General features: G+C 61.5%; 1 protein-coding gene across 1 annotated transcript; it reads right to left on the bottom strand.

The window, feature by feature from the left end:
* Nucleotides 1–6,171: 6,171 nt before the first annotated feature.
* Nucleotides 6,172–13,817, bottom strand: KLF16 (KLF transcription factor 16). The gene is made up of 2 exons (XM_037504978.1): nt 13,367–13,817; nt 6,172–6,501 (listed from the first exon to the last, which is right to left on the bottom strand). The coding sequence occupies exons 1-2, from the start codon at nt 13,815–13,817 to the stop codon at nt 6,200–6,202; spliced, it is 753 nt and encodes a 250-aa protein (XP_037360875.1). The 3' UTR covers nt 6,172–6,199.
* Nucleotides 13,818–14,321: the final 504 nt, after the last annotated feature.

Consider the following 14,321-nt stretch of genomic DNA (forward strand, 5'->3'; position numbering starts at 1 on the left):
TGCACTTAAACATGGCTAAGATGGTACATTTCATTTATTTTTTACATATAAATTAATAAGTGTCTGGGCAGAGCAGTGAGGCAGGTGGGATGGAGAGGGTCAGGGACTGCTCTGCAGAAGACTCAATGTATTTTTTCCCTAAGTTGGTCTTGTGGCCAGGGCAGGGACCCAGTGCGTCCATGGCCATATCACCTCAGTCACCCCACTATGAAACAATGAGTGTTGACAAGCAGGGGGACTGTGTGTGAAGGTTACCTCCCCACTCCCAGCCAAGCCCTCTTGAGCATTTCGGCTGCGCTCCTCCCTCAAGTGTTCTCTCAGCTTCTTCATGCCTGTGGCTTTCTAGACTCAGGCACTCTTCTTGAGCCAAGGTTCAGGCCCAAAGATGTGGATGCTGGGAGGTCCTTGTCCAAACCAGAGGGCCCAGGACCCGTCCCTGGATCCTGCCAGGTGGGGTTGGGATGGTTGGGATCAAGGAAGGACTCAGCTGAGTCTGACAATTGCTTTTCTCCCTGGAGATTTCCCACCTCAGCAGCCTCACAGCCCTTCTTGTTCTCCAACTGTGTAGGTGTTCTCACCCCACCCCCACACCGGATTGGAGAATCTAAGATCCTAGGACCCCAGTATCCAGCCCAACACAGAACCTGCAACACAACTGAAATGGATCAATGAGTGCTGAATGAACCCATCCTCAAGGGGTTGGGTGCAGAGACCCTAACTTAAATGCATAATGACTGAGGTAAAAATTCCTGATTGAAAACAGGAATGCAGGCAAAGGCAGGGGAGGGGCCTCGAATAGCATTTGACAAATCCCCCTTGTTAGTGTGGTTCCTCTCACTGGGGAAATCTGCAGTACATACAATTAACCATTTGAAAGTGAAAAATTCAGTGGCTGTCACAGTGTTGTGTGCCCACTACCACTATCTAGTTCCAGAATATTCCTTCCCTAAAAAAGCCCTGTCACCATCAGCAGTCACCCCCATGCCCCACTCCTACAAGCCCCTGACACCACAAACTCACTTTTTGTTGTGGCTATGCCTGTTCCAGACAATTCATCTCAGTGGACTCACACACCGTGTGGCCTTTGGTGTCTGGTTTCTCTCCCTGAGCATCGTGTGTTCAAGGCCCCTCCATACTGCAGCATGTGTCAGAGTTTTACTCCTTTGTGTGGGTGACTAATACTCTACTGTATGACTGGAACACATTGTGTTTATCTGTTCTCTGTTGCAGACACTTGAATGGATTCCATCTTTTGGCCATTGAAATCATGCTGCTGTCATCGTGTGTGTGTGTGTGTGTGTGTGTGTGTGTGTGTGTATGTTTGACTACTAGATTTTAGAGTAATGTCAATTTGGTGCCCATGTTTAAAATCTAGGGAACCATCGCATAAAGATCAAGATTCCTAGTCTCTCTATGAACATCTTGGGTCCACCCATAGGTCCCCACCACAGACCCCCCCCCCACAAGCAGGGGACTGTGTGTAAAGGTCACCTCCCCACTCCCAGCCCAGCCCTCTTGAGCATTTCGGCTGCGCTCCTCCCTTAAGTGTTCTCTCAGCTTCTTCATGCCTGTGGTAGCAGCAGGCTGGGCGCCTCTGTGTGGTGCTAGAGATGTTTAGTTGAACTTGCACTTAGTGCTCCTTCCAGTCTTGGTCATTCATTCAACAAATATTTACCGAGTTCCTATCAAGTGCCATACACAGTGCTGGACGCATTGGTGACCAAAGCAGCAACCCCACCCTGGTAGATGTAGTGTTCTGGAGGGGCTGGCAAACAGGAGGGAACCGAGTAAACGAGGAAGCAAAAAGTGCTAAGGGAAAAGAGGCAGAACAGGGTAGAGGGTTGGGGAAAATGTGCTTGCATGAGCCTCTGGGGAAGGTGGGGTCTGAGCAGGTTAAGAGAGGACCAAGGAAGCCTCCAGGGGAGGAGCATTCCAGGCAGAGGGCCACAGTATGTGTAAAAGTCCTGGTGTGGGGACCACCCTAGTGGCGCAAGGGGCTGAGCACAGCACTTTGAAGCTAACCTCAGCCTCTGCAGCACCAGGTGGCCCACATGGTGCAGCAGACCTCTCCTGTCTCACTCCCTACTCCCCTCAGCAGTGTGTTTCCGTCGATCCACCTGTTCTGTTCCCCACTCTGTCTCTGGTGACTCTTCTCATCCCCCCCACCTCTGGCCTGTACCCCAGTTCTTGTATGCATAAACAAATCTTAAAAAAAGTCCTGGGGCCTCCCTGGTGGCACAGGCGGTTGAGCGCTGCACTGTGAAGCTATCCGCAGCCTCTGCAGTGAGGGTTCGATCCCTGCTGGCCACAGAGATACCCACATGGCGCGGCAGACCTCTCCTGTCTCACCCGCTGCTCCCCTCAGCAGTGTCTTCGGTCCGTCTGCTGTTCTGGTCCCCGCTCTGTCTCTGGTGAATCTCTCACCCTCCCACGCATCTGGTCTGTACCCAGGTTCTTGTATAAAAATAAATCTTTAAATGGGCCTCCCCAGTGGCGCAGCGGTTGAGCGCTGGGTTGCGAAGCTGCTCGCGGCCTCTGCAGCGCCGGTTCGATCCCCGGATGCTCCCCGGCCACCAGAGGAGGGTCCCACATGGCGTGCAGACCTCTCCTGCCGCCCGCTGCTCCCCTCAACAGTGTACTTCGATCCTTCTGCCTGCTCTGCTCCCCGCTCTAGCTCTGGTGAATCCTCTCACCCTCCCGCGCTTCTGACTGTACTCAGTGCGTGCATAAACAAAACAAACAAACAAACAAACAAATAAATAAAAACATGCCTCTATAAAAAAAAAAAATTCTTTAAAAAAAAAAATAAATAAATCTTTAAAAAAAAAGAAGTCCTGGGTGTGTTGGAGAAACAGGAGAGAGGCCCAAGTGGCTGCAGCAGAGTGAGGAGGTGAGGGGGTGAGGAAGCAGAGAGGGAATGGAGAGGAGGAGGGCCAGGGCCTTGTGAGGCGGAGAAGCAGTGGGCTTCAGCCCCAGATGGGGGTTAAAGGTGGGGATCTGGGGCTCAGGAAAGGCAGGACTGTGCTCGGTTGCTCACGCTCGGTTGCTCACACGCGCCCCCTAGCGGCCTCCTCGGGGAGGAGCCTGAGGCCTGGGTGGAGGGGACTGTGCTGGTCCAGTTGAGCGATAATGGGGTCCAGTCCCAGTGGAGGCAGAAGCGGGAAGTAGCCGGATTCTGGACATGTGCCGAAGGTAAAACCCCAGGGAGGTTTCTGGATCGACTGGACGTGGCGGCGATGAGACAGAAGGTAATCAAGGCTCACGCCGCGGGCCAGGGCAGCCTAGGGGAGTGGGAACACCCCGGCTTTGGAGCTGGCACAGGTCCTGCTGGTGTCGGTCCCGACGATATCACTGGCCATGCAGGTGTGGGGTGGAGGGGCGATGTGGAAGATGGGGAGCTAAGCCTGAGGGCGAAGGGGTCCTGGCACTCCCAGCAATCAGGAGGGGACACCCTTGTAGTGTTTCCAGGGCACATGTCCCACCTAGAACTTTGCCCAAAGGGGCAGAGAACCTGACCATAGCTGGGGGCCGGGGGGAACAGGGACCCCAAGGACAGTAGAAAGGGCAAATAGGTGGAGCAAGAGCGAGGTGAGTGCAGACCCCACTCCCCACCTCTCCTCATCCCAGGGTGGGCATGACCTTGGGGCTGAGAAAGCAGGGCCCTAGAAGATGAGGTGCACTGCAATACTTGGGGCAGCCACCAGATCGGGGGGTGGTCATCACTTTGGGGGGGTTTGGAAACTGGGGAAGCCCCTAGGGAGTGTCTATGCTTCTTCCACCCAGGCTCTGGAGAACTCTGCAATCAGAGATGTCGACTTTGTAAAGCTCCCAGAGCAGCTGAGGTCCCCCTACCATGTCCCCTTACAACTGCAGGCTGGTATACAGTAGGCATACAGTAAGAGCTGGACTACTGGCCACAGGAACCAGATGGGGCTGGAATGGCTGGGTCAGGGGCTGCAGGGCGCCTCAGGGAGGATCCTGATCACACCCTGTAGTTCCCCCAGTGGGGGTCACTAGGCAGAAGCCTAAAGAGCTTGTCATGGGCCTAGGTTGCCGGCTCAGGAAGCAGGGGAGGCGCAGATGTCAGGGTGACAGTGGGCAGCAGAGTGCACTGCTGCAGGCAGCCACCGCCTCAAACCCTGCTTATTTTCTGCCTGAGGACTGGCCAAGACCCCGGATTCCCTAGCCCACTGCCTCAGTTTCTCCAGGAGGCTGGTGACCTGGGGATACACAGGTGAGCACGACGGAGGGGGCCCCTCTGGCTGAGGTCAGCAACGGGAAATACCACAGACGCTAGAGTCAGGTTTAAAAAAGGGCTTGTTTAATTAAATACAAGGTTGAGGCCAGGCAGGGCGGGGGAAGGAGGGCACCACCTGAAAGCACAGGTCCCTCATGCACCCCTCTTTTGAGGCCACAGCTAGAACCAGCAATGACCACTCAGAACTAGAAGGGCACAAGTTTCTTCAGGTCCCGGGACAGGGCCCGGGTACGCAGCCCCACCCTCCCGCAGGTCAGGCACAGGTCAGGGCTGGGTGATTGAGGGGCTAGCAGACAGACACGAAGGAACAGGGGCCCCTGCACGCCACCCATCTCCATGGACTAAGGCACCTCACCAACACTGGAGAGGAGGGTCTGAGGGTGCAGACCAACAGGCCCCACGAGGCCATGCCCAGACACCCACCCCAGCCTAGCTCCAAAAGGAATCCATCCCCCCCAGAACCCCAGGCACCCATCCCTGGATCCTGCCAGGTGGGGTCTGGGTCTAAGCCAGTGCCATCCAAGCTCCCCAGTCCCCAACTGGGAGACAGGAGGGTTCTGGAACAAACGGGGGTACCAAAAATCTCCTGCAGTCAATGGTGGGGGGATAGGTGTCTTTCAGGGTCTGGGAACAGGGAGCCTGGGCCCCCTCCCATTCCAGGGGGGAGCCTCGGTCTCTCCGTCCAAATGGATATCGAACCCAAGCCTCATTGGGAGAAAGCAGAAGGGCATAGCATGTATCCCCCCACCCCCAAGTTCAGATCATGGAGACCCCCCCACACACACCCCTGAGGACAGGGATCCAACCCAGGGGCTGGATCAGTAAAAGAATTGGCGCCTGAAAAAATACTCTACGCGGTCCAAAAAGCAAGCTATCGGGGCTCGGGAGCAAGCCCTCCGCCTCGGGCACGGCGGGACCTCCGACTGGCCCGGACACCAGGAAGCGGGGATGTCAGGGGAAAGAGGGGGATCAGGACAGAGCTGGCACACCCAGCTATGGGGGCAGGGGGGCTGATTGTCATGTGATGCTGTCCAAGGCGAAAGTTGGGGACCCTACCCCCGGGGAGCTGGCCCGTGAGCCAACCTCCCCGCAGTCGTCTCTCACTCACACACACTCACAAGCCGGAGGGGCAGCGCGGCCCCCCATACCAGCAGGGACAGAGGAAAATAAATAAGCCAACATTCATTCCCATCTCGTGATACCACCCCCCCACCCACCAAAGTGAGTCAAAATGCTCTTTGGAAGAACCCCGGTTTCTCTCCTCTGTACCCCAAGCTTCAAAACCAAAACCTGGATCCCGACAGACACCTACCACCCCCACCCCGCCCCGCGCCCCGGCAAGGGAGCAGGGCAGCCCCCTGTGGGCAGCGGGGTGGAACTCGTGGACACCTGAGATTGAGTACCCGAGTGGGGGCGCCCAGGCCCCGATTCCCTGAACGTCCCCAATGGCTTTCAGTGGGGCGAGGGGCCCCGGGCTGGGTGGGGAGTGGGCACAGGGTCGCCCCTGGTTCATCTATGGCTCTTTGCACACTTCATTCCAACCTGGAGGCAGAGGCCTGAGCAAGGCGCCTTTTCTGGGGCCAACGTCCCACTTCCTAAAGTGGGGTGATCGCCAAGGGGATGGGGAGCGCCTGCTGGCCACCCATGGGGGGACCCTGTTCAATAGATGGGAAGAGTGGACGGTCATGGGTCATGGCTATTTACAGACGTGAGCCCCAGTCCCATGCGGCGCGCCGGGTCCAGTCTCAGGCCCCCGCTCGCTTTCTCGCAGGGCAGGGTCATCTTCAGGGCCCTCGGGGGGCAGGCTGGCGGGGCCCAGGCTTGCTGTCAGCGCGAGCCTCGCCTGGGCCCTGGACAGCAGGCGTGTGGCTGGTGCTCCGTGCCCCTGTCCAGCGGGGGATGGGGTGGGGGCGCTGGGGGGGGCGGGGCTGACACAGGGCCCTACAGACCAGCGGGGGCTGGGCTGGGCACGGGGCTGGGCGCTGGGCTGCCTGCCAGGCTGCAGGGCAGCGAGTCGCTGGGCGAGGCGCTGCGGGCACCTGGGCGCCGGAGCAATTCTGGGCGGAAGTCAGGGTGGCGGCGCGCGTGCTTGGTCAGGTGGTCGCTGCGGGTGAAGCGCTTGGTGCAGAGCGGGCAGGGGAAGCGCTTCTCGCCCGTGTGTGTCCGGTGGTGGCGTGCCAGCTCATCTGAGCGTGCGAACTTCTTGTCGCAGCCAAGCCAGTCGCAGGCAAAGGGCCGCTCACCTGCAGGGAGGCGGAGAACAGGGCATGGTTAGTGGGTAGCCATCAGACGTCAAAGGGTCCCCGGCCTCTGTCCGACCCTGGCCCCAAAGGCCGGCTTCTGGCTGTGGACTTAAGCACGCCAAGGAAAGACCCCACTCACTTCACGTGTTCCTAACAAACACCCCCTTTTATTTCCCAAGACCCGCAGTAGTCACACCACTGAAGCAGTTTCCATCGTTTAAAGGAGACCCAGAGGGGCCTCCCTGGTGGTACAAGGGGTTAAGACACAACCTATGAAGCTGTCCGCAGCCTCTGCAGCACGAGTTCCCTCCCTAGCCAGGGAGCTACCCACATGGCAGAACTCTCCTGACTCGCCCCCTGCTCCCCTCAGCAGCGTATTTCAGTAGATCTGCCTGTTCTGTTCCCCACTGTGCCTCTGGTGAATCCTCTCACCCCCTGCATCTCTGACCTGTACCTCAGCTCTTGTATGCATAAATTTAAAAAATCTTTAAAAAAAAAAAAAAGAAGAAGACCCAGAGGCCACATTAATAGGCTGCACACGCACGCTGGCAGGGCTTCTCCCCCTCTCCTGCAGCTTAATCTGACCTGACCCCAGTTTAGTACCATCTTTGGAAATAACCACCTGGGGCACAAAGGGGCAGAGGGCAATTGCTGACTCCTGTGGGCACAGGGACCGGTGCGGGGCTCGGGAGACCGGGAGCAGCAGCCCTGCATGTCCCATCCAGGGCGCTCAGCGTGGGGAAGGGTCGACCGCGGGCCACAGCTCAGGGAACGGGGTGGGGGTTGGGGGCCAGAGGCCTGGGGATGCCCCGCCCCCACTGAACAGATGGTGCCAGCACCAGGCAGCGGGCACCACCCAGCAACTTCCTCCGCAGACCCCTCCCATCACCCTCGCCCATCCTGCTCCCAACCAGACCAGCGGCCACCCCAGCCTGCCAGTCGCACTTGCCAACCCCTGAGTGCTACCTCGCCTGACCCTCTATCTAATGGAGCCACAGTCCTGTAGATGTGTTATCAGGGCATCCCCCACTGGCTGAGGGTGCCAAGGGGCCTCGCCGAAGTTCCTCTACACTAGGCCCCGCCACACCATGCTCCAGACCAAGGGCACATCTGCCCGCAGCTGGTATCCTGGGCCGGTCCTCGAGTCCTTATTTGCCAGGGGCTCTGAAGGGCCCTGAAGCCCATGCCACCCCCCTAATGGTGAAAGATGGAATACAGACTAGGGAGGGAACAGGTAGGACAGGGGGGGAGCTGCCAGGTTGGGGGGTGTCACCACTGGATCAGGGTAGGTACCTCAAGGGTTTGGGGGCACTGGGGGCAGAGGTGATCCAGGACAACTTGGTCAAAAGAATACACCCACCTGCGGCAGTGGGTGCTACAAGGACAGAAAAGGATCCGTCCCCCCAAAGTCAGCTAAGGCCCCCAGGCCAGGCAGGAGACAGGTAGTGAAATGCAGAGGTAGACTAGGAGCCAGGAGGGGCAGAGGCGGAGAGGGAGATCAGGGCCCGGGTAATGGAGGTGATCTCATGACATCTCTAGTCCCAAAAGGAGATGGAAGAACAATCCCCAGCACCACAGGAGTTCAGAGGTCCACACCTCCCCCCACCCCAGAGGTTTTCTTGGGGGCCACCCATGAGTCATGCTCACAAGGACTGGCTGGAGGGGTTGTCAGCCCAAGTGTCTAAAGAGAGATGCTGGCGCCACTGCCACGGGGTGGGGGACCACAACTGAGCAGTGGGGACAAGGGATCAACGGTCCCCAAGACTGTAGGGCCGTCCCTGGGGCTGCCCCATCCACACTCCAGAAGGCAGGGTCAGCAGGACCTGGGGGAGGGGTCAGAGCAGCCCAGGATGGAACCCCCAAAACATCCTTGCAGTGACCACAGGGATCTGATGGCTCTGCAGGATGAGTGTGGGGGAGGGAGCCTGGTTTGGGGATGAAGATGGGGTCTGAGATGCAGCTTAGAGGCACGCAGTCCTGTCACCATCTTGCAGGGCAAGTTGGGGGTATGCCCTGCTGTGGCTGAGTCCCCGCAGCACCCTTACTTCCCCTTATAGAGTAGTGTGGCTGGTCCCCGCTCCCACCCTCCCCGCCCCAGGCCCAGCACCCGCCAGGCAGGACACCAGGCTGGGAACACAGCTGTTGCACGTACAAGTAGCTGGGTGATGGGGACATCCTGCTCACGTGGTTCCCGCCGGGGCCAAGCACCAGGCGGGGGTCCCGGCCTGGCAGCCTGCCAGCTCCACCCCTTGCCTGGTTGCCGGGGAGCACCAAAGCACACGTGGGCGGCAGATACCCAGGTGCAGACTTCCTGCCCCCACACCTGCAAGATGCCAGGCCCTGCCAAGCTCTCACAATACACACTCTGAGGAGGCAACATTGGGGGCTCAAAGCTGGGGGAGAGCCCAGGTGAGGCCGCTGGGCTGTTCCTGGCTACCTGCGGGGCTAGACAACAGGGTGAGCAGGGCCAAGGTGGACTTGATCCTCTGGCCTGGGCTGAGCTGCACAAGCTCGGGACAGGAAGGTTAGCCCCATGGTGCCGCCAGACACAGAGAAACAGAGAGCAAGAGTCCTGGAGACAGGTTGGGTGTACAGCCCCCCCCCCCAGCCGCCAATCCTCGGCCTTTGTGGGGAGAGTACCCCATTCCTTGGACTAGGGCAGAGGTCAAGGGCTGTGGCTCTGACGCTAAGCTTCACGGGACCTCCTGGGATCACCCCACAGGGGTAGAGAGGAGGTGTGGCTGGCAGCTGGAGCCTGCACCAATGCCCCCCACCAGGTGGAAGGCACCAGGGAGGGGACAGGCAGGGAGAGCCAGGGGACACTGGGGTTGCAGCAGGTTGTGGGGGGGGGTGCGGGGAGGTGTAACAAAGGACTTCAAGAACCCAAAGGACAGTCTTGGGCAGCAGAAATGATGGTGAGGCCAGACAGCAAGGAAGGGGTCCCCTGTGGTCGGCTGTCCTGATGGCTTTGCAAAGACAGCCTGTGAGGGGCTGTGATCTTAAACACCCCCAGTCCTGCCCCCACAAACCCAAGGCTATCATCAAGATCACCCCACAAGCCTCTTTGCTCTCACCTCAGGTTTCTCCACACCGCGCCACATCCCCCCCTTCTTGTCTCTTCAGTTCTGTCCCTGTTCAGTACACCACCTGTCTGACAGGCCTCTCCTGGCCCTGGTGTCCCCCCACACTGACCCCTGGGTTGGTCCTTTTACTACCCTGTGCTCAGCCTCCAAACACTTGCATGCCCTGGGTGTGACATGTCCCGGTACCCCCTGCAAACTGAGGGCAGAGGGTGGTACCCCGTAAGTACCTGACATATACCTGTGAGTCTACAGGCTCACACATCTGCTCATCCATACCCCACCACCAGCAGGAGCTAGCACTGCTCCCACAGATTTGAAGGGAGTTCCTACAGCGCCTCATCCCTCCCTTCTAGAGGGACAAGGCTGCCTGGCCAGGACAGCACCCAACTCATCCTCCACCTAGACTGGCATCTTCAGGAGGCGGACACAGCTCCCCAGGTGCCCCAGCACATGAGTTTCAGGGGCCTGCTGTCCTGGGAAGAGCACTAGGGGAGGGAGGCGGCGCCTCACATTGGTATCATCCACTAACTCGACAGCCATCTGCACCAGCTTTATCAGGGAGCCTGACCGGTGGGGGGTGGTTATCGCCCTAGCAATGTTGGGGGAGCCCCAACAAGCTGGGGCACAGGCACCCTACCCACTGAAAGGGGGGCGAGGTGGGGAGGCCGTCCCTGGGTACCAGCCAGTACTTCAAGGCCACCCCTGCCACTCCCTGGGCTTGGCAGTCCCCCACCTTGGACTCCCAAATATGCTACCAGTGTCCAGAGTCCCACCAGATCTTAACGGGCTCACAGATGCGGGGGAAGGGCACGGGGTCCTTTGCTCACTCACACATCCCTGTGATGGTGTTAGGGCTCTATAACAATGGGAGGAGGAGGGACTGGTGGCACTTTATCCTCTGAAACTCATTTTCCTGATGGGGTTTCTCCTCCTGGCCACTCTTCACCACACAGCCCCCTCAATCAGAAAACTGGGGGTCACCCTAGCCTCCTCCTGCCCCCTCAGTCAGGAACCATTCCCTCCCACAAAGCAGCAACTTCTCTCCAAATCCCTTCTCCATAAACGGATTTTCCTCTGCAAAGCCTCCCTTGCCTCCACACCCACCCTACTCCACCCTGCCCTCAGGATTAAAGAGAACCCTTGCCTGCTCTGCCCCCCACCCCACTTCCTTCTCAAAGCCCAGGCCAGTCTCTGCCCCCCATCCCCTGCAGCCAGGGTGCAGTCCCCACTCTGAACACACCCTAACCTGCCCCACCTGCCCCAAAGGTTCAGGTTTCTGCAGAGAGGGGGCTCTTGCTCCAGAAAGCCTTCCATCAGTTGCTGCCGCCACCTCCCCACCCCCCACAAGGTTGCAGGAGGCCCAGGGGACAGGGACTGGATTGGCCCATTCCACTGTGCTTTGTATACAGTAAATGCTCAACTACTGTCTCTCAGATTTAAGTAAATGTGGTTTTAGAGTAAAACAGGGAGGGGGGGAACATCTTGCCCCCCAGAGGATACTAGGTCATACTCTGGGGACATCTGTGGTTGTCTCGACTGGGGGGTGCTGCAGGCACTGAGTAGGTGGGAACAGGCATGCTACTCAACACCCCATAATGCCAAGGACAGACCCCCCCCAGAGATGAGCCCCCTCCCATGTCAGCAGGAGATCTGGACTAAAAGCTCCATTTTCCATTGGAGCTCCCTCTTGGGGGGAGAGAGCAAAAGCCCCCAAGAAGGCTCGGCGCTGACTGCATGCTGGGCACTGGGGAGCAGGGGGAGCAGTCCAGAGGCGGAGGAGGTTGGGAGAGCAAGTAGACAGCAGCATCTCCTCCGCCCCCGCCCCATCTCCTCGCTCTCACTTTGGTATCCATGGTAACAGCGTCAACATCTCCCGCAGCTTTCAAAGTCCCGCCCCTTGCAGGAAGCTCCTTGCTGGGCCAGAGGTTCCTGGCCAGACCCGGGGGGGGGGGGGGGGGGGGGGGGCACAGGACAGCCTGCCTCGGTCCCCCTGTGGCTGGGTGGCCCAGGGACAAAATCCCACAGTCCCTCCCAACTTCCCCACCACCCTTGCCAGTGGAGCAGGGATGATGGGGTACCTCACCCACTGTATCCCTGGGTCTGTCACCAACAAGCCTTTGGACACCCAGGACAGGTATGGCCTTCCCCACCCCTCAAACAGACCCCTGGGAGCCAGAGAAACACCAAACAGGCAGTCATTAAGCAGAGAGGTGTCCAAAATCCTCCAAAACAGAAGCTAAGGTGCCCAGGACCAGAACGTCTGCTCTTAATTCAGAGTCCAGGGGCCGTGCCCCCTCCCCCCCGCCCCCACTATTATAATGGGGATTATGGGACAGGGCCGCCCCCTTGGGGTCAAAGGATTGTGGTTTTTCCCTCACCCAGTATCTGTCCCCACTCCTGAGACACCTCTCCCACTGACCTCTCGGGCCTCAGTCTCTCCTTTAGAAAGTGAGAATGGCAACACAGACAAGGGGCCCTGGACCATGCTGCCTTGGAGAGGCAGGCCGTGGCCACCCACTCTGGAGGACAGGGGCTCGGGAAGGAAACATTCACCCACCCCAAACAGCATCTGACAGTGATCAGAAAGTGGGCAGAGGCTCCAGGGCCCAAGGGGGGGGAGAGGCAGGGACACTGCTCGCCTCTTCCCAACTCTGCTCCCCTCCCTAGACCCTGCAGTGGGCCTAGAGCGCTATGAGGTGTCTCCCCACCATGTGGCCAATCCTAATATCCCGTACCCTCTCCACCTGCCCACAAGCCCCTCAACAGGAAGGTCACGTTTCCTGTTCCCTTTATGCAGATGGAAAAACTAAGACCTCAAATCCTGTGCCAGACACAAAGGTCCAATGCACCCCCACATTGCCCCAGGTCCCCAGCCCTGCTGCCATGCCCTTCCACAACGGGGCAAACACCTCCAATTCTCAGTCCCAGGTCGGTCAGCAGGACAGGCTTCAGGTCCCCTATTTCAAACTCCCGGCCTGCAGCAGGCCCCCCATGGACCGAGCGAGGTCCTACGTGGGGGGGGGGGGATGAGGGGCGGTGGTGACCACGGAGGGAGACCTGCCCACCCACCTCTCTGCGTCTTGGTTCCCCTCGGCGCCCCCCAAGGGGACCGTGTTGCTAGAAGAGGTGATAATGTAGCGAGCCCTCCCCTCCCACCCGCGCACCTGCCAGGCCCCGGTGGCAGGGGGGCAGGGGGGGGAACGAACACAATGAGGCCCTGACTCCCTCCTGCGTCTCCCTCCGAAACAGCCGCTCCTCCCCAAACTCAGGCCCCGACCCCAACTGCCAGCCCAGCCCACCGCCCGGTTAAAACACAGAAGGTAAAGAAAACGTGCCGGCCAAGCCCAACCCTGGCCCCGAACCCGGCGCTCCGCCGCCGCCAGGGGTAAACCCTCGCCGCCACCCCGGAGGCGGCGATGAGGCTCCTCCTCCGGCTCCAAAGACAGGGGCGCCGAGGCCGGGAAGCCGCAGCCCGAGGCCAGACGCTCCACCAGGGCTCACGCGAGCGCAACAGAAAATAAAAGAGAAAGCAGGCCGCGGGGGAGGGGACGCGAGGGCCCGACCCCGGCGCCGCGCGCCCCGCCAGCCTCCCGCGCGCCGCCAGACCGCGTGGCCGCCACGCCCCCCGCGCGCGCCCCACCCACCAGGCCCCGCCCGCCGGCGCGGCGCGGCCAGGGCGCGCCCCCCTCCCCGCCCCCCGCGCGCCACGCAATTTCGGGGTCCCGGCGGGGGAGGGGCCCCGGAGGTCGCCCCCGCGCGGGCCGGCGCGCGGCCGGACTCACCGGTGTGCGTCCGCAGGTGCGACTTCAGGTGGGAGGACTTGTAATACGCCTTGGCGCAGCCCGGGAAGGGGCAGCGGTGGCTCTTGGCGGCGGCGGGCGCGGCGCCGGGGGCGCGGCCGGAGGACGGGGACGAGGCGGCCGAGGAGGACGAGCCGGGCGAGGCGCCCCCCGGGGCGGCGCCGGGCCCGCCGCGCAGGTCGGCCAGGATGCTGGCGGCCAGCAGGTGGGGCGCGGCGGCGCCGCCCGGGCCCGGGAGCGGGGAGGCGGGGGGCGGCGGCGGCCCCGCGGGCCCGGCCGGGGCGGCCTCGCGGCGCGGCGCGCGCACATCCAGGCCGGCGGCGGAGCCCGCGCCCTCGGGGCCCGGCCGCCCGCGGTGCACCACGGCGCCCGAGGAGATGGCCATGAGCACGTCGGCGGCGAAGTAATCCACGCACGCCACGGCCGCCGACATGCCGGGCAGGGCACGCGGGGGCTCGCGCGGGCGGAGAGGAGGCGGCGGAGCGGCGCCCGTCCGGCCGGCGGCGGCTGCTGAGAGCGGGAGGAGCAGGAGGAGGAGGAGGAGGCCCGGCGCGCGCCGCGCCGCCGCCGCCGCCCGCGCTCGGCCCGCCCCGCCCCGCCTGACGCGCCCTGACGCACCGGAGCCCGCGGGGGCGGCCGCAGCCCGCCCCACCCGGTGGACGCCCCTTCGGGGCGCCGCGGCCACGCCCCCCCGGCGCACCCTCGCCCCGGGGCGGGGCCCGGCCGGGGGCGCCGCCCCGGGCGCGCCCACTGCGGCCCGAGCGCGCCCGCCCGGGCCCGGACGCCCCGCGCGCCGCGCCCCGCCCCGCCCCGCGCCTCCTCTCGCCCCGCGCCGGGAGCGCCCCCTCCTCAGCCGGGGGCCCCGCCCGCCCCCGCGCAGCCCGCCCGCCCGCCCGCCCGCCCCGGGCGCGCCCCGCCCCGCCCCGCCCCGCCGCTC

Source organism: Talpa occidentalis, unplaced genomic scaffold (genome assembly GCF_014898055.3).
Source record: "Talpa occidentalis isolate TD23 unplaced genomic scaffold, MPIMG_talOcc4v2.1 talOcc4.12, whole genome shotgun sequence".
Classification (NCBI taxonomy): Eukaryota; Metazoa; Chordata; class Mammalia; order Eulipotyphla; family Talpidae; genus Talpa; species Talpa occidentalis.

Excerpts from the sequence above, each read along its gene's own strand:
- KLF16 (XM_037504978.1), bottom strand. The coding sequence starts at position 13,817 with ATGTCGGCGGCCGTGGCGTGCGTGGATTACTTCGCCGCCGACGTGCTC. Across the intron at positions 6,502-13,366 it reads GCACCTGCGGACGCACACCG|GTGAGCGGCCCTTTGCCTGC; the intron begins GTGAGTCCGGCC and ends GCCTCCCTGCAG.